At 34.6% G+C, this 23,116-nt stretch overlaps 3 protein-coding genes and 1 pseudogene across 7 annotated transcripts; 3 read left to right on the top strand and 1 right to left on the bottom strand.

Annotated features, from left to right (window-relative positions):
* Nucleotides 1-1,331: 1,331 nt before the first annotated feature.
* Nucleotides 1,332-4,482, top strand: LOC100792329 (adenylosuccinate synthetase 2, chloroplastic). Its single transcript, XM_003554134.5, has 4 exons — nt 1,332-1,718; nt 2,472-3,164; nt 3,419-3,730; nt 3,934-4,482. Exons 1-4 carry the CDS (start codon nt 1,437-1,439, stop codon nt 4,102-4,104), a joined length of 1,458 nt encoding a protein of 485 aa, XP_003554182.1. The 5' UTR covers nt 1,332-1,436; the 3' UTR covers nt 4,105-4,482.
* A 901-nt stretch (nt 4,483-5,383) lies between these two features.
* LOC100802382 (oligopeptide transporter 1-like) lies at nt 5,384-8,294 on the top strand (annotated as a pseudogene).
* A 1,306-nt stretch (nt 8,295-9,600) lies between these two features.
* On the top strand, nt 9,601-17,962 carry LOC100801854 (DNA-binding protein SMUBP-2). 5 transcript variants are annotated; one of them, XM_006604308.4, is made up of 16 exons: nt 9,606-9,815; nt 9,924-10,028; nt 10,307-10,375; nt 10,640-10,729; nt 10,858-10,941; nt 11,260-11,424; nt 12,246-12,433; nt 12,817-12,889; nt 13,488-13,541; nt 13,743-14,000; nt 14,636-14,842; nt 15,016-15,119; nt 15,440-15,584; nt 15,739-15,873; nt 15,965-16,155; nt 17,826-17,962. In XM_006604308.4, the coding sequence occupies exons 1-15, from the start codon at nt 9,723-9,725 to the stop codon at nt 16,139-16,141; spliced, it is 1,947 nt and encodes a 648-aa protein (XP_006604371.1). In that variant the 5' UTR covers nt 9,606-9,722; the 3' UTR covers nt 16,142-16,155; nt 17,826-17,962. The 5 variants fall into 5 exon arrangements, 4 of the variants coding, with proteins under 4 accessions (XP_040868475.1, XP_006604371.1, XP_040868474.1 ...); XM_041012540.1 differs by having other exon boundaries at nt 17,814-17,830; XR_005889895.1 differs by lacking the exons at nt 15,965-16,155; nt 17,826-17,962 and adding an exon at nt 15,279-15,334 and having other exon boundaries at nt 9,602-9,815.
* LOC100801311 (dehydration-responsive element-binding protein 2F) lies at nt 17,914-18,841 on the bottom strand. Its single transcript, XM_003553372.5, has one exon. The coding sequence runs from the start codon at nt 18,760-18,762 to the stop codon at nt 17,914-17,916; it is 849 nt and encodes a 282-aa protein (XP_003553420.1). The 5' UTR covers nt 18,763-18,841.
* Nucleotides 18,842-23,116: the final 4,275 nt, after the last annotated feature.

Here is a 23,116-nt window from a genome sequence, read left to right as displayed (position 1 = left end):
TTTAATAAAGATAACCAGTGAAAAAAATTAAGTAATTCATAAAAATTGTAAAATACTTCATTAATTTCCATTATAATTGTTATCTTAAATTATTTTATAAAATAAAATACTGTTTAGTATGAATAAAAATCCATCTTCTAAAAAAAAATGACAAAAATTCGTACAAAACACACGAATGACATGAGAACTTTATTTCTAGGATATGATTTTAATTCCAAAACGTAATGCGGTCTTCCTTTATAAGCCTTCACTTCAAAAGTCTCCTCCTGAATTGTTAGATTGTGTTTGGTTAATTTACATTTGAATTCATGTGAAATGAAAATTTTAAAAATTAACGTAAATTTTACACCACAACGTTATATTTTAATCAAATATTTAATTATTATTATATTTTTTATCTAAATTTACTTTCACACTTTTTTCACTTTTTAAAACTAAAGACAGCCTTAATATCAGGACATCAAAGGTGCCACCATACAAATCGAAGATAAGTATGTTTTTGTTGAGTTTTGGTGAACCTTCTTGTCCAACCCATTATTTCTTCTTTTTTATTAAAAAAAAGCCTCAATTGCTGATTGTGGTCAAACCCATTAGCCATATATAGCAACCTGTAAGCCTTCTTGTGTTGCTAGCCAAACACGTCCATGATTTGATTTTCCGTGGAACAATTGTTATTTGGATTTTGTTGAGCTAATTTCCAGGATTAACGGAACGAGGGATCTATTTCAGTTTTATTTATTTTTCTTTTAACATTTTAATTTAATTTCTTTATAAAATAATTTCACCTGATCTGTTTTCAAATTTTCGTTCATTTCGTGCTCTAAGATTTCGTATCATATAGCAGAACTATTCTACAAATACCAAGAAAGAGTATTTTATAAAAAGGAAATAATTTTACAAAATTATTGTTTATCATCGTTAATTCATTTATAATTTCTATTGTCATTATTATCATTATGGTTATAAAAAGAAAATAATTAACGCTACGTTAAAAAGATAAATTAATACTTATTTTATTATTACTTGGAATCCATTTATTTGTTAACATAAATGTTTATTTTAATAAAGTAAATAACTTTTTATTTCTTTGTCTAATTTTTTTAATTAAAAAATAATTTTTAAATTAAGAAATAAATCTTATCTTCTTCTTAAAAAAAATATATGAAAATTATTTAATTTAAAATTAAACAAACCCGTCCATAATTTATCTTGTTATAATACGAAATTTAGTATAAGAAGAAGAAGAAGGGAATAATATCTTACTGTTGCTCGCGGTAGAATCCATGACTTAGAAGTATCCTTGTCAAAAAAATAAAATAAAAAAAAGTTGGGCTGATTGAAGTGTAAAAACACAACACAACGCAGCCTTTGTGTTCGCGTCTTTCACTTTCTCTCTCTTGTCTCTTTGTATCGTGCGTGTGTGTTTAGCATTCACAATGAACAGCATCTCATCACTGACCCTTGATTCTCACGCAATATGCAACACTCAGCGCCCCATCTCCCTCCGCCAAGTTCGCCCCACTCGAAACGTCGTCGTATGCTCCGCGAAGCCCGTCGCGCCTCCCCCCACCAAGCTCGCTGCTGCCGACACCTCCGGCAGCCGCATCGGGGCGCTGAGCCAGGTCTCCGGCGTGCTAGGTTGCCAGTGGGGCGACGAGGGCAAAGGGAAACTCGTCGACATATTGGCCCAGCACTTCGAAATCGTTGCTCGCTGCCAGGTACTGCCAAAGTTCTCTTCTTTTTCAATTTTCATGGCTTTTGTCTTTGTTTCAAATCGTGGGTTGTTCGGAAAGTCGATGGAATTAGTGTGTGTGTGTGTGTGTGAGTGAGTGTTTTGGTGGCAGTGTTGTGTTAAGGTTGATTGCTCTGCGGTTTAACTGAATCAGTGTATTTTGTTTGTTTGTTTTTTTTTTTTTAAGGTTTTTGATATTTTAATTTATTATGAGAAGAACACTAGATTGAACCTGGAATTGGGAGGCCTGTCAATTTTATGCCTGAGATTACAGAGATGTCGTTTTTGTTTCTTTCATTATCGAATAATGTTTTATTTTAGCTCTTCCATGTTAGCAAAGGGTAGTGGTTTGACACTTTGACTTTTGAGTCCCTGATGTTGCAAAAATAAGGATTAAAATGAGGGAAATGTTTGCAATATTCTCTAACACATTCTTTTGAACACACTTTTTACTCTTGGTTGGAATTTATTGGTTGGAAATCATAAAACTTTTGGGTCTGGCTTCTTATTTAATGAGTACTACACATGATTTTATAGTTTCAAATAAATTTTAACGGAGTCCATTAGAGAGTGTTTTCTCTTGAAATGATTGACCCTTGGTAATTTCAAGGGCTATAGTGGCAATTTTGTAATTTCGGATAGCAATGCTATTTAGTTTAGTGATTATTTTGGTGTATTGTGATAGGGTTTTTCAATTGTTATTTTGCACTGGTAATTTGTGATTATTATGTGTTCTCAGGGTGGAGCTAATGCTGGGCATACTATCTATAATGCAGAAGGGAAAAAGTTTGCCCTACATCTTGTTCCTTCTGGTATTCTCAATGAGGATACTCTCTGTGTTATTGGGAATGGGGTTGTAGTGCACCTGCCGGGGTTGTTTAAAGAGATTGACGGTCTTGAATCAAATGGGGTCTCTTGCAAGGGAAGGATATTGATATCTGATCGCGCTCACCTGTTGTTTGATTTTCATCAAGTAGTGGATGGGCTAAGAGAAGCCGAGCTTGCTAAATCTTTCATTGGCACCACCAAGAGAGGCATTGGACCCTGCTACTCCAGCAAGGTTAACCGTAATGGCATCCGAGTGGGTGATTTGAGGCACATGGATACTTTCCCTCAGAAGCTTGATCTTATATTGTCAGATGCAGCATTGAGGTTCAAAGATTTTAACTATGGTCCAGATGTGCTCAGGGAAGAAGTTGAAAAATACAAGAGGTATGCCGAGAGGTTGGAGCCCTTTATTGCTGATACTGTGCTTGTCATGAATGATGCCATAGAACAAAAGAAGAAGATTTTGGTTGAAGGAGGACAAGCTACCATGTTGGACATTGATTTCGGAACTTATCCCTTTGTTACTTCTTCTAGCCCATCAGCAGGCGGGATATGCACTGGTCTTGGTATTGCTCCAAGGGTAGTTGGTGATTTAATAGGAGTGGTACGTGGATATTTTTCTATTTTTTTTTTATTGTTTATTGGAGTTGTTGGTAATCTTTTTTGAATTTTGTCTGAACTGTGTTACCCGAAAAGAAGTCTGTGTTTCTTATCAGTAATTGTTCCTTACTGCTAAACTTTTAGCTCAGGAACTTCAAGCTGTTTCTGTGCTTTTGTATTAAAAAAAATATAATGTCAACGAATTAAGCATAATTAACACAGGAAGAATGGTTTATTAATTTTATTTTGGTTGTACAGGTGAAGGCGTACACAACAAGAGTTGGTTCTGGTCCTTTTCCAACTGAAATTTTGGGTTCAGGAGGTGATCTCCTCAGATTTGCTGGGCAGGAGTTTGGCACAACTACTGGCCGTCCTCGACGGTGTGGCTGGCTCGATATAGTTGCTCTGAAATACTCATGTCAGATCAATGGTTTCTCATCGTTGAATCTTACCAAGCTGGATGTTTTATCAGATCTTGAAGAAATACAGTTGGGTGTCTCTTACAAACTTGCTGATGGCACCCCAATCAAATCATTCCCTTCAGATCTCCGTCTTCTTGAGCAACTGAAGGTAACTTTTCTATCTTTCCCATCTACACCATTATTCCTCCACCTTCACTCTAGTTTTGGATCACATGACCAAATGCTTCTATTTAATATATGACTAATATAAACCAACATGGGAATTAACAGGGTTTTCAAGGAAGGTAAAGGTCCTTAATTTTTGGGAATTTGCGTTGCATTCTCTTACGGCTATTTGTTTTCATGTTTTAGGTGGAATATGAAGTACTTCCTGGATGGAAATATGATATTTCTTCCATAAGAAACTATTCTGACCTTCCAAAAGCTGCTAGGCTGTATGTGGAAAGGATAGAAGAACTTGTGGGGGTCCCTATTCACTACATTGGTATTGGGCCAGGACGTGATGCTCTCATATACAAATGAGTTCACATTGGATTTGCATGCCTCTGTAGGTAAGTTGAGGCTTTTTGCGGTAGAGGTGTCGATTCCCGCTAAGTTTCAGTTTTTTTGGGATATAAACACATTTTTAGTGACTAGTGAGGATCAGCTACATGATGTATTATTATGTTGTTAGCCATCATCATTGGCATTTTGGGTTTTTATATGAATTTGATACAAGGTGTTTGCAGTCTAGTTATGCAATACTTGTCGGAATGATGAGTATGAATTAGATGTATGATGCTAACATCTGCCCTTGTCGTGGTGGTATTCATGTAGCGGAAAATAATGTTGTACTAGTAACCCACCCAAATGCTTTTAGCTTTCAACTATCTACAAAATTGCATCATGGTTTTGTTGCTCTATGCAATCTTTATTCTCGCTTATCATTGCTTCGTGGAGAAATGGTAAGTTATTTTTGGCTTTTTATTTTTTAAATGAAATGAATACATCGCCGCTGGAAAGGAAAGGAAATGGAGAAGAAATATTGACCAAAGTAGTATGGTAAAAGTGAGACTCGCTAATATTCAAAATTTTCTCTTTCTTTCCACTCCATTTCTTCTTTACGGAACCAAGCCTAAGTGATTGGTGAATGTAACAACATTGGAGGCTAAGAATCTAGAATCAAGTGCCCAAGGATTTTTCTCTTTTTTTTGACAAAAAGTGCCCGAATCTTAATTTATCTCTCTATTATGTCACTGGTCATGAGTGTTTTTGGCCTGATTTATGATGGGGATAATGTTAAAGCAGCGGGGGGTCCAATGAAAAGGAATTCCAACACAATTATTGCGATTCAACTAGTTAACTTAAGCTATAACATGCAATTTTTTATTTTTTTGTAGAATAATATGCGAAATTCTAATCCATTAGTATTATTGAATTATAAAGTGTCACTCAAATCAAATAAATATCTTAAAATGAATCCTAAATAAATGCGTTTTCTCATCATGCATCAGTTTTATAATTTTCAGAAAAACCAATCAAAACCCGTGATTAGGTGCTGTTTGTCTTTTTGGCAGAGTAAACTTTATTTAATCATAATTCATTGTCTTTACATGACCGCCGCACATAAAAAATAAACTCATTTTAATTAATAACTTTTAAAAAATGTATTGATCCATCTTCTTTTTAAGAAGAGAAACCCAAAAAATCCACTACCTACTTTTCTTGCCACATTAGCTGAATAGTGATGTTGACTTTTTCCAATTATTATATTTGTCATGAAAAAATTGAATTAAGTTGAAGAATGAATTCTGCTGTCAATTATTATATTGCGGCCGGCGTGACAAGTATTTTGATACAGACTAGAGATATGCCGGGGCAGGGACGCCATACTAGCTTGAAGTCACAAACCAATCATGTAATACCATCTCCAAGTCCATACATACACTATGCATGGATATTTATTATTTATTGTCTATGTTATTGTTAAATAAAGATTTGAATGAATCTCACAACAAATGGCTCAAAATGAAATGAGCATAACATAACCATTCCAACATGTAAAGGCATGCTGTATTGTACTAGAAAGTTTCAAGTTTCTCTATCTGTTCTGCAACTGCAATCCTTACATAGCAGCCAGCAATGGAGACACGGGCCAGTAATAAGAAAGCATCACATCTCCCTTTGCAGCAATTCATTTCTGTTACCACCCCTCTTCTTGATTTGGAAAAGGTATCTACTTTGACTCTCCCTCTCTCCTATGGTCTATTAATGATATCAGTTGCTTTTCATGTATGTTACTGTCTAGTGCCACTTGAATTAGAAGAGTGATGATAAAGGTCATAGGTTGGAAAGAGTGGTTTATGGGATTTTTTGTTTCTGGGTTAGGAAGCTGAGGTATCAAGCTCAGGAGTGTCTCAAGAGAGGGTGGTCATAGAAGATGCTGAGAAAGATGAATTCAAAGTCAATGACTGTCCCATAGAGCAAGTAAGGCTAACAGTTCCAATCACTGATGATCCTACTCAGCCAGCACTGACATTCCGGACATGTGTTCTGGGGTTGGCATCATGTGTACTACTTGCCTTTGTAAACCAATTTTTGCCTACAGAACCAACCCTTTGAAAATCTCTTCGGTCTCGCGCCGATTATTACCCTCCCACTTGGGAAACTCATGGCTGCAACCCTTTCCACCAGACCAGTCCGAGTGCCATTCACAAAAGGGTCTTTTTTGTTGAATCCAGGGCCATTCTCTTTGAAGGAACATGTGCTGATCACCATCTTTGCTACCTCTGGATCTAGCGGTGTTTATGCAATTAACATCATCACAATTGTTAAGGCTTTTTATCATAGGAGCATCCATCCAGTAGCAGCTTATTTGTTAGCACTATCAACCCAAAGCTTGGGTATGGATGGGCTGGGATTTTTAGAAGATTCCTTGTTGACTCCCCTTATTTGTGCAGGTGTCTCTATTCAGGGCATTTCATGAAAAAGAAAAAAGGCCTAAAGGAGGAAACACTAGGCTGCAATTCTTTTTCCTAGTCTTTGTAGTGAGCTTTGCCTATTACACTATTCCAGGGTACTTTTTCCAAGCAATATCAACTATCTCATTTATTTGCTAGATTTGGAAAGATTCCATCACTGCTCCATAGATTGGTTCAGGCATGAACAGCCTTGGCATCAGCTCATTTGGCCTCGATTGGAACACTGTTGCCGGCTTCTTAGGCAGTCCTTTAGCTATACCTGGCTTTGCCATCATCAACTTGTTGATTGGATTTGTGCTGGATATCTATGTGGTGATTCCTGTTGCTAATTGGAGCAATTTATATGATGCCAAAAAGTTTCCCCTCATTAGTTCTCACACGTTTGACTCTACTGGTGCAATATATAATGTTACTCGGATTCTAAATCCCATAACTTTTGAAATTGATTTGAATAGTTATAACAATTACAGCAAGATCTATCTTAGTAATGCATTTGTATTTGAGTATGGATTGGGCTTTGCAACTTTGATTGCCACTATTTCGCATGTTGCCCTCTTCCACGGGGAGATGATTCTTCAGGTGTGGAGGAAGACAACAAGAACACTAAAAGAACAACTTGGAGATGTCCATACAAGAATCATGAAGAAAAACTATGAATAAGTTCCTGAATGGTGGTTTGTCACCATTTTGATTCTTATGGTTGTTATGGCTTTGGTTGCTTGTGAAGGCTTTGGCAAGCAACTCCAACTGCCATGGTGGGGAATTTTACTTTCTCTAACAATTGCATTAGTCTTCAGCTTGCCAATTGGGGTTATTCAAGCCACAACAAACATACAAACGGGACTCAATGTGATTGCAGAGTTAATAATTGGATTTATTTACCCAGGAAAGCCCCTTGCTAATGTAGCCTTCAAGATTTATGGACATGTCAGCATGTTACAAATTAGGCCACTATATGAAAATTCCTCCTAAAACTATGTTCATAGTGCAGCTGGTAGGCACAGTTGTTGCTTCATCTGTCCACTTTGCCACGGCTTGGTGGCTTCTCACGTCTATTGAGAACATTTGTGATGAAGCATTGTTGCCAAAGGGTAGTCCATGGACATGCCCTGGTGATGATGTGTTCTATAATGCTTCAATCATATGGGGAGTAGTAGGACCAAAGAGAATGTTCTCCAAGGATGGTGTTTATCCAGGGATGAATTGGTTTTTCCTTAATGGTCTACTAGCACCCCTTCCAGCGTGGTTGCTTTCTCGCAAATTCCCCAACCACAAGTGGATTCAACTCATCAACTTTCCCATCATCACTGCATGTGCATCCAATATCCCACCATTCAGATCTGAGTTATATTACATGGGGAATTGTTGGAATCTTCTTCAATTTTTATGTTTATAGAAAGTTCAAGGCATCGTGGGCTAGTCTAAATATTACTTTCTGTCTCTGCTGATTGTAAAGTCTAATGGAATGTTGAATAAGATACACAGGTTGAGAGCAGAAACGAACTAAGAATCTGTTTTACTTTGATTTATTTGTATTTAAACTATCACTATCAGTACTGATTTATTTGTATCTTATTTCAATCTTCCATGCCTCAATAGGCAAGTTGAAACTTGAAGTACTGATTTCAGAGTTTTGGGATGAAAATGAATTTGTAGTGATTAGTGAGGATTACTACTTATTATGTTGTTATCCATCACAAATGACACTTTGGGCTTCTGAAGAAATTCAATACAGGATATTTTTCGCTTTAATTTTGGGTAAACATAAATCATATTTACAGTGATAACAGCTGCCCTTGTTTTGTTACTCAGCAGAAATAATAATGTTGTGCTTGTAGTAATGATCTATAAGCTTTCGCTTTCTCTAAAATTGTTGTCTTTTGTTGCTCTTAGTTCTCACTCATACCATCAATTTTACTTGCTTCAGCTCATATTAAATGGCGTCTAATCATTGACATTCAAATTGATTAGTAGCATGCTCCCTTCTTGGCTTCTTACTGCTTCCCTGAGGAAATGGTTTGTTTGTATCTACTACTATTGCTTAAGATGAAGGTTTTAAATTGCAGCTGTGGTCACAGTTTTGGCACAATTTTTAAAATTGGGAGAAATTGTGGTTATGGTTTTGTTGCGATCCTTAATTTTGTGAGAAATTACGAATATATGTAGTCACAGTTTTAAGGTAATCTTTGACATTCTGAGAAATTGCGGATAAATGCAACTAGGATTGTGGAGAGCAAAAAAATTCTTAACATCACAGCCAGAATCACATATATCAGACTATTTTTAAAAACCTTGCTTAAGATTAAAGGGGGAGGGTGGTTGTTGATTAGGATTTGGATGGTTATCAAGTTGCAAAGCCATGACAAAATGTTCACCAAGACAAAATTAATTGTGCCAAGATCAGCCGAGATTCTCATAAAGTTTGCTTGTGAAATGAAGAATTAGAGCAACTTTAATGGAGCAACAACAACTCTTCTTATTTAATTTATAAGAGTCAAAAGAGAATTAATAAAAATCAATGTCAAATTGAAGACGTGTAGTGGGGAAAACAATTTTATTGAGCTTTTTACATCCAGTTATCTGAAGAGAAAAACAATCACATTTTAAATAAGATTTTACAAATTTTGATATGGCTATTTATTCAATGTCTTTGTAAGTCCATAGAACAAACATTTATTTTATTAAAATAAGGTCCAACAAGCATATTTAATATTAAATTTGTGACGTTAAAATATTTTAGTTATCAATTTATTTTCATATTAAATAGTACGATGGTATTCCAATTGTTTTTTGTTCAACTAGCAAGATTAGATATTCCACCATCCCATTCAGATAGGTTATAAGTTTTAGTACTTAATTTTTTTTCAAAATTTAATTTTTAGTTTCTAAATTTTATTCGATCGGTTAAAATTTCTTAACTTTTTTCTATTAAAATTTTTATTCTTTAAATTTTTATTTGAATGGTGAAGATCCTTAAATTCTTAAAAATTTTAATTTATTATTTTAATTTATTTATAAAATTTGGATTTTCGACTACTAAGAACCAAAATTCGAAAAAGTTTAGGAATAACAACTTGGTTAACTCAATTGAAATATTAGGCATGTGTATTGCCAATGCTTACTTGTGTGGTGCATTTGAGTAACGATAGATAGCACTTAGCATTGACACTGAGTGTGAGAATGGCAACGGGAACGGGAAGTAAGAAGAAGCCATCACCTCTCTCTTTGGAGCAATTCATCTCAATTACCGCTCCTCTTCTTGATTTGGAAAAGGTACTCTTTCTTCTTCTCTTTTTCTATTATCATCTCAATTGTTACAACCATGAAATCGATCATAACTTTCAAAAAATGGTTTTTTCTTTTTTTAATCCTTTGGCTTAGGAAGCTGAGATTTCAAGCTCAATCGCCACTGGCGCGTCCCGGAATTTGGATACTGCTCAAAAGAGGGGTTCCACAATCCTCAACTTGAAGTGTGTCGATGTCCAGGTTACCTTTTTTCTTTTATATATTCCTGCTCCTATAATTCCTCTTTTGTTATGAACTGCCATATAATTTGTATTTCAAAAATATCAAAATATTAGATAAAGTGGAATTTTATGTTTATCTTATTTCATTAATGTTGAGATTTCAACAGTATCAAGGAAATGGAGCTAGCTAGCTTAGTGTACAGTTGATTTTTCTTGTTTTCCTGTGCATTTAAGTAGTACTTGGAGCTTCAATTGATCAATTCATATGTTGTGTTCCCTTCTTTATTCTGAAAATAGACAGGGCTTATGGGGAAGTCTCTGATCGAGTTCCAGTCAACAAAAGGAGATGTTCTTCCTGCACACAAGGTAAAGGATATGGATTCACTTTCTTTTATCTGTTCACTATCAAACTGGCTATACTGGTTGATCAACCCAACTTTAAAGTTGTGCATTTTAGTCTTGTCTTGTATGAACCTACTTTTATTGTATTTTTCTCCCTCCTCCTCCCTCTTGATATTCAGTACAAGTACTTACCTAAAAAACATCTTGTATTACTGATAGGACTTTCTCTATTTATTCAATGCATATTGTATTACAGTTCAGGTGTTAATGCAGTTTTCTTTTTTGCAGTTTGGTACTCATGATGTTGTTGTTTTAAAACTCAACAAGGCTGATTTAGGTTCTCCTGCTCTTGGACAAGGTGTTGTTTACAGATTAAAGGTACCTACCTTATTGATTCAATTTGTGAAAAGAAAATAAAATTGCTCATGCTGTTGGCTAAAGATGATGGTCCCTGGACACCTTTTGGATATTACTTTGACTTACTGGTTTGATACAATTACTAACAGGACTCATCAATAACTGTTGCTTTCGATGATATACCAGAAGATGGTTTAAACAGTCCCCTAAGACTGGAAAAAGTAGCAAATGAGGTATGCTGCTGATAAGTTCATAAATAGGTGCTTTTTATTTCTTGTATAAAATAGTTATGCAGGTTGATTATAAATAATTCAATGAATACTGTGATGTTCTATGAATTTTGCTGGAATTTAATTTTAGATTTGCATAAATACTGATATGCACTGAGAGGACCCTAATATGTAGCTTTTGCTCTCCTTTTGGTTAGTTAGCTTGTTGTTTTCTGTTGTGTAGAAGTAATAATAACATGTAGCTTGGCATTTTTACCTTTTTTTTAATCAATTTCTGGCTCCTAGGTTCTTATGTGCTGCAAATATTTGTTGCTCATGTAGGTGACATATCGCAGGATGAAAGACGCATTGATACAGTTGAGTAAAGGAGTGCACAAGGGTCCTGCCTCTGATCTGATTCCTGTCTTGTTTGGGGAGAGGCCACCAGCAGTGTCCAAGAAGGATGTATCCTTCACTCCCTTTAATAAAAATCTTGATCACTCTCAGGTGTGTAACCAAATTTCTTGCTCAGTCACTTTATTTGTTATTTTTTTTATATTTTTTTCCATTTAGTTTTATACTTTCTGTAATCTATTTTCATTCAATGTATCATTTCATCTATGGTTGCTTGTTCCTTTATAATTAACATAAAGCTTTTTTTTTGGGTACAGAAAGTACATTTCTGTATTAGTTCCACTATTTTATGCCTATTGCTGTCAATAGGTCTTTTTCTTTAGGGAAACTAAAAGAATTGTGATTTAGGGACTCCAAGCAAAATTATTTTCAGTTTAGGAACATTAACCACTCTACTGATTATTAATGTTCAGAAAAAGAATTGGAAATATTTACTTCATTAATCACTTGAGTACTCAACCATTCTAGATATTTTTTGTTCAAGCATTCTAAATCATGATTCTAAAAAATATTTCATAATAATTATTTTGCATTTTGGCACCATTCTCAATTTTTGAAATTTCCTATTATTTTTAAGGTCTTAACTGGATTACTTTAAAACCTATGACAAACATCACAGGAATTAACAGAATATAACTTTAAGGTTCTATTTGTTGTGTAATCATAACTAAAAGAACTCACAATTTTGATCCTGAAGTTACATGAATTTTATTTATTACCACCATATAAATAAGCTAGAATATTACAGATTTCTAGGGCATGCTCTATATAACTATATTATAGTCAAATTCGAGTGGCTTGGGGTTGTATCAAATCAATTAACCAATGCAGAATATACAAGTAGGTCATCTTTTTCTGCTTTGCACTTCTGCCTCGTGCTCACAAAATTATGTATTTCTGTTTTATCTCCAAAGAAAGAAGCAGTTTCGAAAGCTCTATCATCGAAGAACGTGTTCTTGCTGCATGGACCACCTGGAACAGGAAAAACTACAACAGTTGTAGAAATTATATTACAAGAAGTGAAGCGTGGATCTAAGATTCTTGCTTGTGCTGCCTCAAATATTGCTGTTGACAACATTGTTGAGCGGCTAGTTCCACATAGGTAAAATATTTTATTATCTGTTTGACCCTATAATAATTGACTGGTTTTAATCAGATTGAAGCACTGTGACTTGCTATAGTAGCTTCAACATCTGACAGCGTAGATAAACAATGTTTTGTATTGTAAAACATTTGTCCATAGAACCAGTAATTTAGAAGAAAAGGAATACGTTCTTACAAAATTCACCCTCTTCAGAAAGTAATATGTCTTGTGAAGTTTATAATTTGGAAACTATTTTTTTAATGTTCCTGTTCTTATTTACTTTTTGTTGTTTTTGCCCACTCTGTGGTGAGATGTGCTTTCTCCTTTTGGTATGGTTTCATCAGGTGTGTAAAATCATTTGTTGATACTTGATACTCATTCATGATGACGTTTTCTGCTAGAGTTAAGCTGGTGAGACTGGGTCATCCTGCACGTTTATTGCCTCAAGTACTGGACAGTGCACTGGATGCTCAGGTACATTGTGACAACTTATTTAAACACTAAACTATTTCTATCCCATATTTTTATTACCATTCCACAATAACATCAGTAAAATGTCCAAATTTATGTCAGTGTTATATACATATTCTCTAAACAAGGCAAAATTGTCATCTCAAAAGAGCTCTGCAATCTCTCTAGAGATCCATGATAGAAAACCCCCATTAATAACCATGGTCCAATCACATAATAAGCAAGAAAACAACTCTGTCCCACACTAGATGAGAAGGGGGGGAAATCTGGTTAAATTTTTTGGCAGTTTCCTTGCACAAATGCCAAATTCCCTACATCCAAAACACAATGCCAAAGAACATTACATTCCTTGCCACAAAGCCCTCTAATGAGAAAATAATAAAAAAACCCAAAGACTCTGGACAGATAAATTGCTCTCTGGAAATGATAGCCAATTTCACAACTACCAAGCAGCTTAAAAATGCAAAAAGTTTTCTTTAAGCAAAATTCTGCACAAAGTGTCAGATGATGGATCGAGTTACTTAGTATTTGGCATTCTTCAAATTTATGTCATAGATCACACTTGTTTTCACCATTCCATATTGAATTTCTCTGATATTAGGTACTACGAGGAGATAATAGTGGTCTTGCAAACGACATTCGGAAAGAAATGAAGGTAAGTTTTAGAACAAAAGTTACAGATCTGAATCTTAACTTTCATTTTATACCATTTACCAGCATTGTTAATTTCATCTAGCTGATGTTTCGGAGACTGTTACTTCAGATGCTATCATTGATGTCAGCATTACTTCATGTTAGCTTAATAATATAATTATCCAATGTTACTTTTCACATGATATAGCCTATTTTTTTTCAGGCATTGAATGGAAAGCTACTGAAAACCAAAGACAGAAATACGAGAAAGGACATACAAAGGGAACTTAGGACTCTATCCAAAGAAGAACGTAAAAGGCAGCAGCTTGCTGTAACAGATGTACTTAAAAGTGCAGATGTAATATTAACTACTTTGATTGGGGCTTTCTCTAAGAAACTAGACAGCACTTCATTTGATTTGGTGATTATTGATGAAGCTGCTCAAGCACTTGAGATAGCATGCTGGATACCTCTGCTGAAGGTAGTGTGAAAAAGAATATAAGACTAGTGCATTCAGATTTCAGACTTCTTTTTATCTTATGATTACAAGCAAATGTCATGTTTTATTGCTGTTTGAACACTTCATATTACCACCAGTGTGGTAGGTGGGAGAGGGAGGGAAAATGAAGAAGTGATATTGTTAGGAACCCCTAAAAGATATTGAAATAAAAACAAGGTTGGTTATTTAAGACAATAAAATCGCACCAGAATTTGAAAACTAAAAATATATTTAGTTTTATTGCATCAAGTACTATTACTGATCCTGAACTGATTTTTCCTTTGATGATGATTATAAGAGAAATAGTGTTTTCCAACAGTATCCTCCATTTCTCCAATAGTGTCGTATATGTATAGTGTCCTGGACTCAACACAACAGAATGTATAAAATATATAAATCAAATATCAAACTGAACTGAATTAAATTGAAAGTTTTATAAGGAAAGTTAAATACCAAAATGTACTATCTTTTACAAAAGAGAAGTTGCTCTGGAATGGAAAAACTTAAAGCTTGGTACTACATCTGGGTTTGATTCAGCATTAAAATATATATCCTTCTAATCATTACATGATGTTGTTTTGATTATAATGAATTAAATGAAGAGTTCATTGTTTTAGGGTTCAAGATGTGTACTTGCAGGGGACCATCTTCAACTTCCTCCAACCATTCAAAGTGTTGAAGCCGAGAAGAAAGGCTTAGGAAGAACGCTCTTTGAACGACTTGCAGAAGTGTATGGAGATGAAATCACATCGATGCTTACTGTCCAGTACCGTATGCATGAACTTATCATGGATTGGTCTTCTAAAGAGCTTTACAACAGTAAGGTACTCCCAGTTTTTAAAGTGTGTCTCAAGATTGCATTCATTGTAAAGCAATCTTTATATGCCACTACAAAGCATAATTTATCAATCCTGAACTGCAAAATTCTATTATGTTGGGGGGGTGGGGGGTGTAAACATTTTATTTGATCATTATGCTTGGCATTTTGTGATAACAGATCAAGGCTCATCCTAGTGTTACTGCACATATGTTATATGATCTTGAGGGTGTGAAGCGGACAACTTCAACTGAACCAACCCTCCTTCTCATAGACACAGCTGGGTATGTTGGATTATATCCTTGTTGAAAATTCTATCTTCTCAGAACTGCTTGATTAGGAGGGACATGTGGAATGAAGGCATGCCATTCTCTTCCTAATGAAAATTGATATACCATCATTTCGTTTATAATGTTTTGGTGTTTTGAATCATCTATATTCAGAGATGGGTATACTGGTTTCTTCTATCTAATCAAGAATTTAGCATATGACCAAACTGGTATGAGGAAGCTTAAGAGAAAGAGTTCATTATATTTCATATGAATTTAATATAGATGGTTTGATATTCAAATGTGATCAAACTGCTTATGTTGATGAGATTCAGATGTGACATGGAAGAAAAGAAAGATGAAGAAGATAGCACCTTTAATGAAGGTGAAGCTGAGGTTACTGTGGCTCATGCAAAGAGACTAGTGCAAAGTGGGGTGATTCCTTCTGATATTGGAATTATTACTCCATATGCTGCCCAGGTATGAAATTGTTCTATGTATGAAATTGTTCTATGTGAAGTGTGAACCTTTTTTATAATTGATCTGCAGGCCCAAGCTCTTTATTCTAGTGTTTTTTATGAAGGATGGCAATATGGTAAATGTTTTTCCTAACTCCTGGTTACTAGTATGGCAGGTTGTTTTACTCAAGATGTTGAAAAACAAGGAGGACCGGCTGAAGGATGTTGAAATCTCAACAGTTGATGGTTTCCAGGGAAGGGAGAAGGAAGCCATTATTATATCAATGGTTCGATCAAATTCAAAAAAAGAGGTATTTCTAACAAGCCTGTTATATATGCCTTATGTGGCTGATTTTGGTAGCATGCTGTGAAGAATAAGAGAGATTTGGAAATATGTTTCAGGTTGGCTTTCTGAGTGATCACCGGCGAATGAATGTGGCTGTGACACGGTCCAGAAGGCAATGCTGTCTTGTCAGTGACACAGAGACAGTCAGTGGTGATGGATTTCTAAAGCGATTGATTGAGTATTTTGAGGAGCATGGTGAATATCTGAGTGCATCTGAGTACCAGAATGAGTAGGCCAGATTCACAAGGTTAAGATTTCTATTGTTGCACTCGCATGTGATCAATTAGTTGATTTTGCTAGTAGATCTGTGAAGGTTTCTAAAATCTTTCCTGAGCTATTTGGAATGGAAAAAAGATAATTTTTATAGAACCATTTTATGTAGAAGAAAAAAATTATTGGTATCTAGTAATGTTATTACTTTGATTTTGTTAACAAACAATATAACTTTCAGAATAAGGTGGAGATGGATTTGAGTCCCTTCTCTTTACGTTTCTTTTTTATATGTAGTATATGATATGATACTTGTAACCATGCCAGTTTTAATTTAAAATACTTCATCGAAACTTATATTATCAGGGAAATAGATTGCATGATTTTTAATCTTACGAAGCAGAGGGGGACTAAAGACATTATTAAAAGGGATATCATGGAGAATAATATCCTTAAAAAAATGGTTTTTTTACTGAACCCAATTGCGTCTAGCCAACTTTACCAAGTTGGATACGATTATTATTATTAAAAGAGTAATAGGAATACATTCTCTATTGAGATATTTTTATTTGGTTAGAATTTATTAAAAATTATAAAATTAAGAGAGAAAAATATTAAATAAGATGTGAGATCCATTAAATTTTATGATTTTCAATAAGTTTCAAATCAATGTGATATACTAAGCTATCGATTTGAGCTACGGGTCATTATATTTTTGGGTCAGTAATTATTTAGCCTAACTCTGTCCTTTACGGGTTGTGGGTCAAACTGGCTGGCTGAACCACCATGATGGGCCATCATATTTTTGGGCCTTTACTTGTTTGCAAGTAATTTCTGATGGCCACTGCTTCTTGCACTTCCCATTTGCTTCCTGCACTCACTTTTTATCTTCCGGGATCAACTTTCTTTTTTGGCTTCTGGAATGACCAATCAAGAAAGGAGAAAAACATTCCTGAAAGAGTGCAGTAAGCAACTTGGGAAGTGCAGGAAGCAACAATCATTGTTTAGTTAACTCAACCTTTACGGGTTTGGGGCCGAATAAGGTTAGCCATGGGTCCATGTTTTTTGTTTTTTGAAATTCACTTGTTAATTTCTTAACAACATAAATGATATTGTTTATGTACAATGATCATTTTTTAAATACATTATACTATTTTAATAACTAACGATAACATTATCATACTTTTAAATTAATCCATTAAATATAGTTATTCAATACGTAATATATTCACAGGTCGCAACTTGATGAATTTCATTAAAAAAATCAGAGCTCAATATAATAAAAAATTAGAAACTCATTACAAAATAACGTAGGAGTTTATGATATCACAAAAAGTATAGAACATCACAAATAAATAAAAGCTCAATTTTTATTTTTAATTTTTCTAATCAGTGTCAGGCTACCAGGTTGGGATGGGTTGTGCCAAAATGTTTTTGAGCTTAAATTTTTTTAGTCCAACTTGTATTTTATATTGGGTTAATCGAGTCAGTCTATTGCGTTTGAGCCATTTTGACACCCCTATGATAACAAAGCATAAGGAGGAGGTAACAGAAGAAAGCTAAAAGTTAACAATTCCCTAAATTGCTAATAATACGCAGACTGATATTATTTTCTCCATTTGCTGTCACAACTACTGAAATAAGCTCCTTTCTCACTAGTAGTCTTCTATTCTAGCTACTTTCTTACTCTTACAGTGCTGCCGACAGATTGAAATGCTGCAGACATATACAGGACTAGAGTAGTTGGATAACCAAAACCTTGTGATCTATTGCTTAGGCTTATATGCTAAGTTTCTTAAAAGTTCCAAATGGAAGTTGAGAAAGTTAGATCATCATTTGGCTCATATGCTTCAAGCTGAGTGACTTCTGATTCCTGAATACCTGCAAGTCCATGCATCTCAATCAATGCCTCCCAGTTAACACTCTTGTCAGAAAACACTCCCAAATGATCACAGTCATCTGTCAACACAGCTTCACGCACTGTTGAACTTCCTGAGCTATCAGTTCTTTCTGACTGTCTTTCTTCTTTAAGTATTCCCATCTGTTGAAGAAACTCATGGAGGTCTATCTGGGGTTTCTCCTGAAGATCTCCAAGCACCTCCTCTGATGATGTTTGAACATCTTTTGGAGGATTTTCATCTTCTCCGTGATTTTTGCTGTCTACATTCTGAATTTCTGCCTTTGGATCATTGGATGAACTAGATGAGGATTGACTCACAACTGAATTTCGCTTAAGCTCTTGCAGCCTCTGATGGATTAAATGAACACTAGGTTGAGCATTTACATTGAGTAATCCACAGGAAGGAAACATTGAAATGAAGTTCTTGGAAGGGAACCATTTGAACTTTCCTGACGTGATAGTTGAAGTGGACCTGGGTTGCAGGTGGGGGAGATTAAGGTATGCATCTGGACCATAGAGTCTCCTAGCAGCCTCATCATAAGCCATGGCAGCTTCTTCAGCTGTGGCAAAAGAACCAAGCCAGAGCCTGGTTCTCTTCTTTGGCTCTCTTATCTCAGCAACCCATTTGCCCCAAGTTCGCTGCCGAACGCCTCGGTACTCGCAGGAGGCGTTCTGGGGCCCGCCTTTCCCCCTTGTTGGCCCTTTCTTCCATGGCTTCAAAGGGGACTTCTTGCAAGTATCCATGGTTCGTCGATATTGGGATAGTTGAACTTTGAACACTTGAAAGTGGTGCTGTGAGTACTGAGTATGAGTATCACACTGCTTGGTTTGGTGATACTTGGAACTGCATGTAAGGCGCGGGATATGTAGGAGCAAGGAGTGTAGGTTGGTGTAAATGTTTTCACGTTTAGAGAAGTAGCAAAGCGCATGTGACCGTTATTGACTGTGTACTCGGTGTGATTGTTTCAAATCCTGTTTTTCTTTTTTAATTACTTATCAATATTTTTTTTGGTCGTCTTCTTTTATGTTAAAGCCTTGGTACTGCCACCACCGGTTGATGTGTATTAGTGTATATGCATGCATGGTCTTAACATGTGGTAGTAATTCTAACTTTTGTTGACTAAAAGGGGAATGTTAAGCGAGCATTTTGTTCCTTAGAAAGCCAAAAGGATTCAATGGAGGGTGATGAATCTTGATAAGCATGTAATATAAATTTATTTGATGGTCGACTAAACCTTTACTTTTTTATTTTTAACTCTTTGATTCATTATGAAAAAGAGATTATGATTGATCCAGAGTTCGATCAGGACATAAATAAAAATTGATCAATAATTATTTCTAATAAAAATCAAATTTAAGTATTGCTCAAATAATTTAATCTTAAGCCCATGCAAGATATTATACACTTATGACTACTTTTGAGTTAATGCATTACCTTCTAATCATACTTGATAGCCCATGCAAGATAATTTAATTAATGCCATACTTGATAAGCCCTTAAACGTTGTCTTTCATTGATTAGCCATTTTATTTTACATATCCTTTTTTATTTTTGTTAGCCACTCACGGGTCAAAATTTATCTGGAGCTAGGTGCATGGATGATCCATTGAATACTACTTATTACTCAATTAAGACAAAGAAATAAATATAAATATGTACCTCTTACTATGAGGATAATGATTTATGCAAATCTTCAAAGCTTAATTGACCAATGATTCTGAATTGAATGATTAGTGGGATCAAGTTTAAGAGGATTTGGAGTAATAGTAGTACGCCTCGACGTTGACAATGCCTAGCGCAGGAGAATGTCCTTGAACTATAAAATGACAATCCTATTGCGTCCAAGGGTTTGGTACTTCCGTACCTACCCCAGTTGGCATGATTGTTACACAACAAAGCTCCTATTTGGCACCACAATAACCTTATTCTATGTTTTTATATAGATGTAGATTAAAGACAGTGATTCTGATGATACAAGAGATGGGAGAGAGAAAAAAAAAGTATTGAATTAATTAATGTTGTTGAGGTGGCGACTAGAATATTTGCAAGACTTATTTTCCAAGTGATACAGTGATTGTCTTGAATGAACTCTGACACTCATCCTTGGATTCCATATACAATAGAGTTGAATAATTTGTCCTTGAGGAGAAGTGTTTTAAATAAGATCCACCTCAACTCAACAACACTATGCAATTCACGAACTATATTTCACATGTTGTCCTGCCATACACGGCCTGATTCTCGAGACTTAGGTCACCTTTATCCCATGCTTGCTCTCTAATCTCTAATTGCATGCCATCGTGATTATCACTCATGCCCCCCAGAATGTCCATATCATATACCGAATGATAACATTAACATGGTTACATTGTGATGAGTGATAGCCATAGCGGCTAACTAAAAATATTAATGTGAGTGATAAATGATGATGCAGTTATATGCTTAGAAGACAACATTAATGATTATGACATAGTTATCCTTATGACAAAGAAACCAGCTGGCAATTAAAGGAGTGGAGAAAATATCAGAATATAAGCTTAACATTGGTGACGAAATATCATAATTAAGGAATACGTGATCAACAATCTTACAAAAGCAACCAAACCTACATATTGTACTAATCATTTGAATATTATGTAAAGGTAAAACCACAATAGGATGCTCAATTTTGTAAAGGTAATACCTTAAGCTAATTAAAATGAACTGAGGATACAATCAAATGTACATGAAGTTTGAGGGTGTTTTGTCTCCTCCTAAAAGAAAGGATAAAAGACTGCAAGCAGCACATTAATTCATTTTATCTTCTTGCCTTCTTTCTTTACAAGTGTTTATGGAGAAATTTATTTCAACAGAGTCCGAGATGAATGAGATAATCTTCCCCAGAGAGCCTTTTTAAATACATTGGGGATACCATTGATATGCACACACTAGCTTGGTTCTTTTGCCACAGCTGAAGAAGCTGCATGGCTTATAAGTTACAGACCCAGAAATTTTATATTATGGGAGCAATATTTATATTATGGATTGATTTTTTAAACTATATTTCAAATTATGAGAGCAATTTGTAAGTATAAATATATACTATATTGAAAAGAAATTAAACACTAGTGGGAACAATTTCCCCCAAACACTACTAAGTAGATTCATCCCTGCTTATCGTGTTGAGAGGGATGATATGCACACACCTCAAGTCCTGATATAAAAAATAAACAAAAGAATGTGCCTGGTCCATAGAATAGGCTGCATATAATGTTCAATGTCATCATTGGTTACATTCAATGTTGTATTTTAGCAACGTTCAGCTCCATATGTATGTTGAGGCATCGTGCTGATTGTGATTGACATATATACTATTGAAATTCTGGATTTATTGAGTTTGAGGGCACTGGGTCAGCACGTTAGCTTGATTCATGATCGTAGGCCCAAATCCACTAGAGAGGGGTTAAGAACACATTTCATGCTTGTATCTAAGGGTGGGAATAGGTCAGGCCAGACCAGGCTTTAAAAGGTCTGAGCCTAGCCTACGATTAATTTTTGAGGCCTGAGCCTGGCCTATAGCCTATCAAAGGCTTTTATTTTGACTCGGTCTGACCTTTTTAAAAGCCTAGCCTGACCTGGTAGCCTATTTAAAAACCTATTTAAAAATCTTCTTCACATTAAATCTTTAATATTCTTAGTTGTTTTTATCAAAAAAAAAATAACACACCTTCTATGATAGGCTAAACAAGGCCTTAATATATAATTTGCCTTAATTTTTAATCTAACGTTAATTTAGTTGGTAGTCCTAAAAATATATTAATAATATAAACAGAAATCACCAAATGATATCAAATAATCTAAAACGAAAGAAAACCTCATACATGATATGATAGGATATGATTTTTGTATGGGAACGTAATAAGATATGGTATGATTTTTATTTGTTCTAGAATACAGGAACGTAATCACAGAAAAAGAAAACCTAATAGGAATAGAAAAAGGAACTGTTAATAAGAAAACTAATAAAAATAATGAGAAATATAAAGGAATACATGACTCACACCTTGTAATTATAGGAATGGAATCTACTAGTTTTTTTTAAAAAATATTTAATTGTATCCAAAAAATAATATATATATATATATATATATATATAGACCGGCCTATCAGGCTTATAAGGCTTTTTAATAAGCCTAAGCCTGACCTATTTAATTTAATAGGCTTTTAAAAAAACCTGAGCCTAGCCTTTTAATTGAATAGGCCAGGCCAGACCAAGCTTTATGTAGGCCAGGTCGTAGGTCCTTATAGGTCGACCTAGCCTATTCTCACCCCTACTTGTATCCCATGAGATACTCTTCACTTGATTTCAGCGACAGCCCAACACATTCGTAAGCCTAAAGTGAGTTTCAAAATAGGATTTTTTTGTTATGTTTCTGATTTTTTTTTCTTTTTAGTCATTTATATTTTAAAATTTTCATTTTTTCTTTATGTTTACGAATAAACTCAAAATGATCCTTCATCTATTAGATGATGATGCCACATTAATTTTATTATGAATAGTACTATTTAGTATGAAGTCCATTTTGTGAAAACAATATCAATGCATTTTTTTTTATAAAAATCTATTTTATATTTTTTTTACTTTTTACTTTTTATTGTTTTAAAAAAGGGTTAACCGTCCACACATCTATTCATATGATTCGTGCAAAAATAAAAAAATTGTACTCAATAGCAGTGCTCTTTATTATTATTATTATTATTATTATTATTATTATTATTATTATTTTATTGCATTTTCTTACCGTTTAAAACCGTCAAAAAAATTGCTTATCTGAATTATTTGATATGGGTATTAAATAATTTAATTTTATATGGGGTATTACATTTTATAGGCATTCAATGGCTGAAACTAATACCTTGACGTTAGTAAAATATATTAGCATAGGGACTAAACTTATGGATATTTAATACTTTAAGAACCATTAATATAATTTCATTATTTTAAGCACTACAGATGAGAGGAGAGGAGAGGAGAGGAGGCCGTGTACAGATATTTTATGATGTAAGACGAAAATGTTAAATAGTCTTTTTTTTTAAAAGAATTTTAAAGAAACTTAG

Source organism: Glycine max, chromosome 19 (genome assembly GCF_000004515.6).
Source record: "Glycine max cultivar Williams 82 chromosome 19, Glycine_max_v4.0, whole genome shotgun sequence".
Taxonomy (NCBI): domain Eukaryota; kingdom Viridiplantae; phylum Streptophyta; class Magnoliopsida; order Fabales; family Fabaceae; genus Glycine; species Glycine max.
Note: the sequence above shows the minus strand (reverse complement) of the source record. Positions and strands in the feature narration are given on the sequence as shown.

What these genes read in the sequence shown, in the direction of transcription:
- LOC100801311 (XM_003553372.5), bottom strand. Translation starts at nt 18,762, where the DNA reads ATGGATACTTGCAAGAAGTCCCCTTTGAAGCCATGGAAGAAAGGGCCA.
- LOC100801854 (XM_006604308.4), top strand. Translation starts at nt 9,723, where the DNA reads ATGGCAACGGGAACGGGAAGTAAGAAGAAGCCATCACCTCTCTCTTTG. An exon ending in AAAATCTTGATCACTCTCAG is followed by an intron (nt 11,425 to 12,245) that starts GTGTGTAACCAA and finishes TTATCTCCAAAG; the next exon opens with AAAGAAGCAGTTTCGAAAGC. An exon ending in ACATTCGGAAAGAAATGAAG is followed by an intron (nt 13,542 to 13,742) that starts GTAAGTTTTAGA and finishes ATTTTTTTTCAG; the next exon opens with GCATTGAATGGAAAGCTACT.
- LOC100792329 (XM_003554134.5), top strand. Translation starts at nt 1,437, where the DNA reads ATGAACAGCATCTCATCACTGACCCTTGATTCTCACGCAATATGCAAC. An exon ending in TTGGTGATTTAATAGGAGTG is followed by an intron (nt 3,165 to 3,418) that starts GTACGTGGATAT and finishes TTGGTTGTACAG; the next exon opens with GTGAAGGCGTACACAACAAG. An exon ending in GTCTTCTTGAGCAACTGAAG is followed by an intron (nt 3,731 to 3,933) that starts GTAACTTTTCTA and finishes TTCATGTTTTAG; the next exon opens with GTGGAATATGAAGTACTTCC.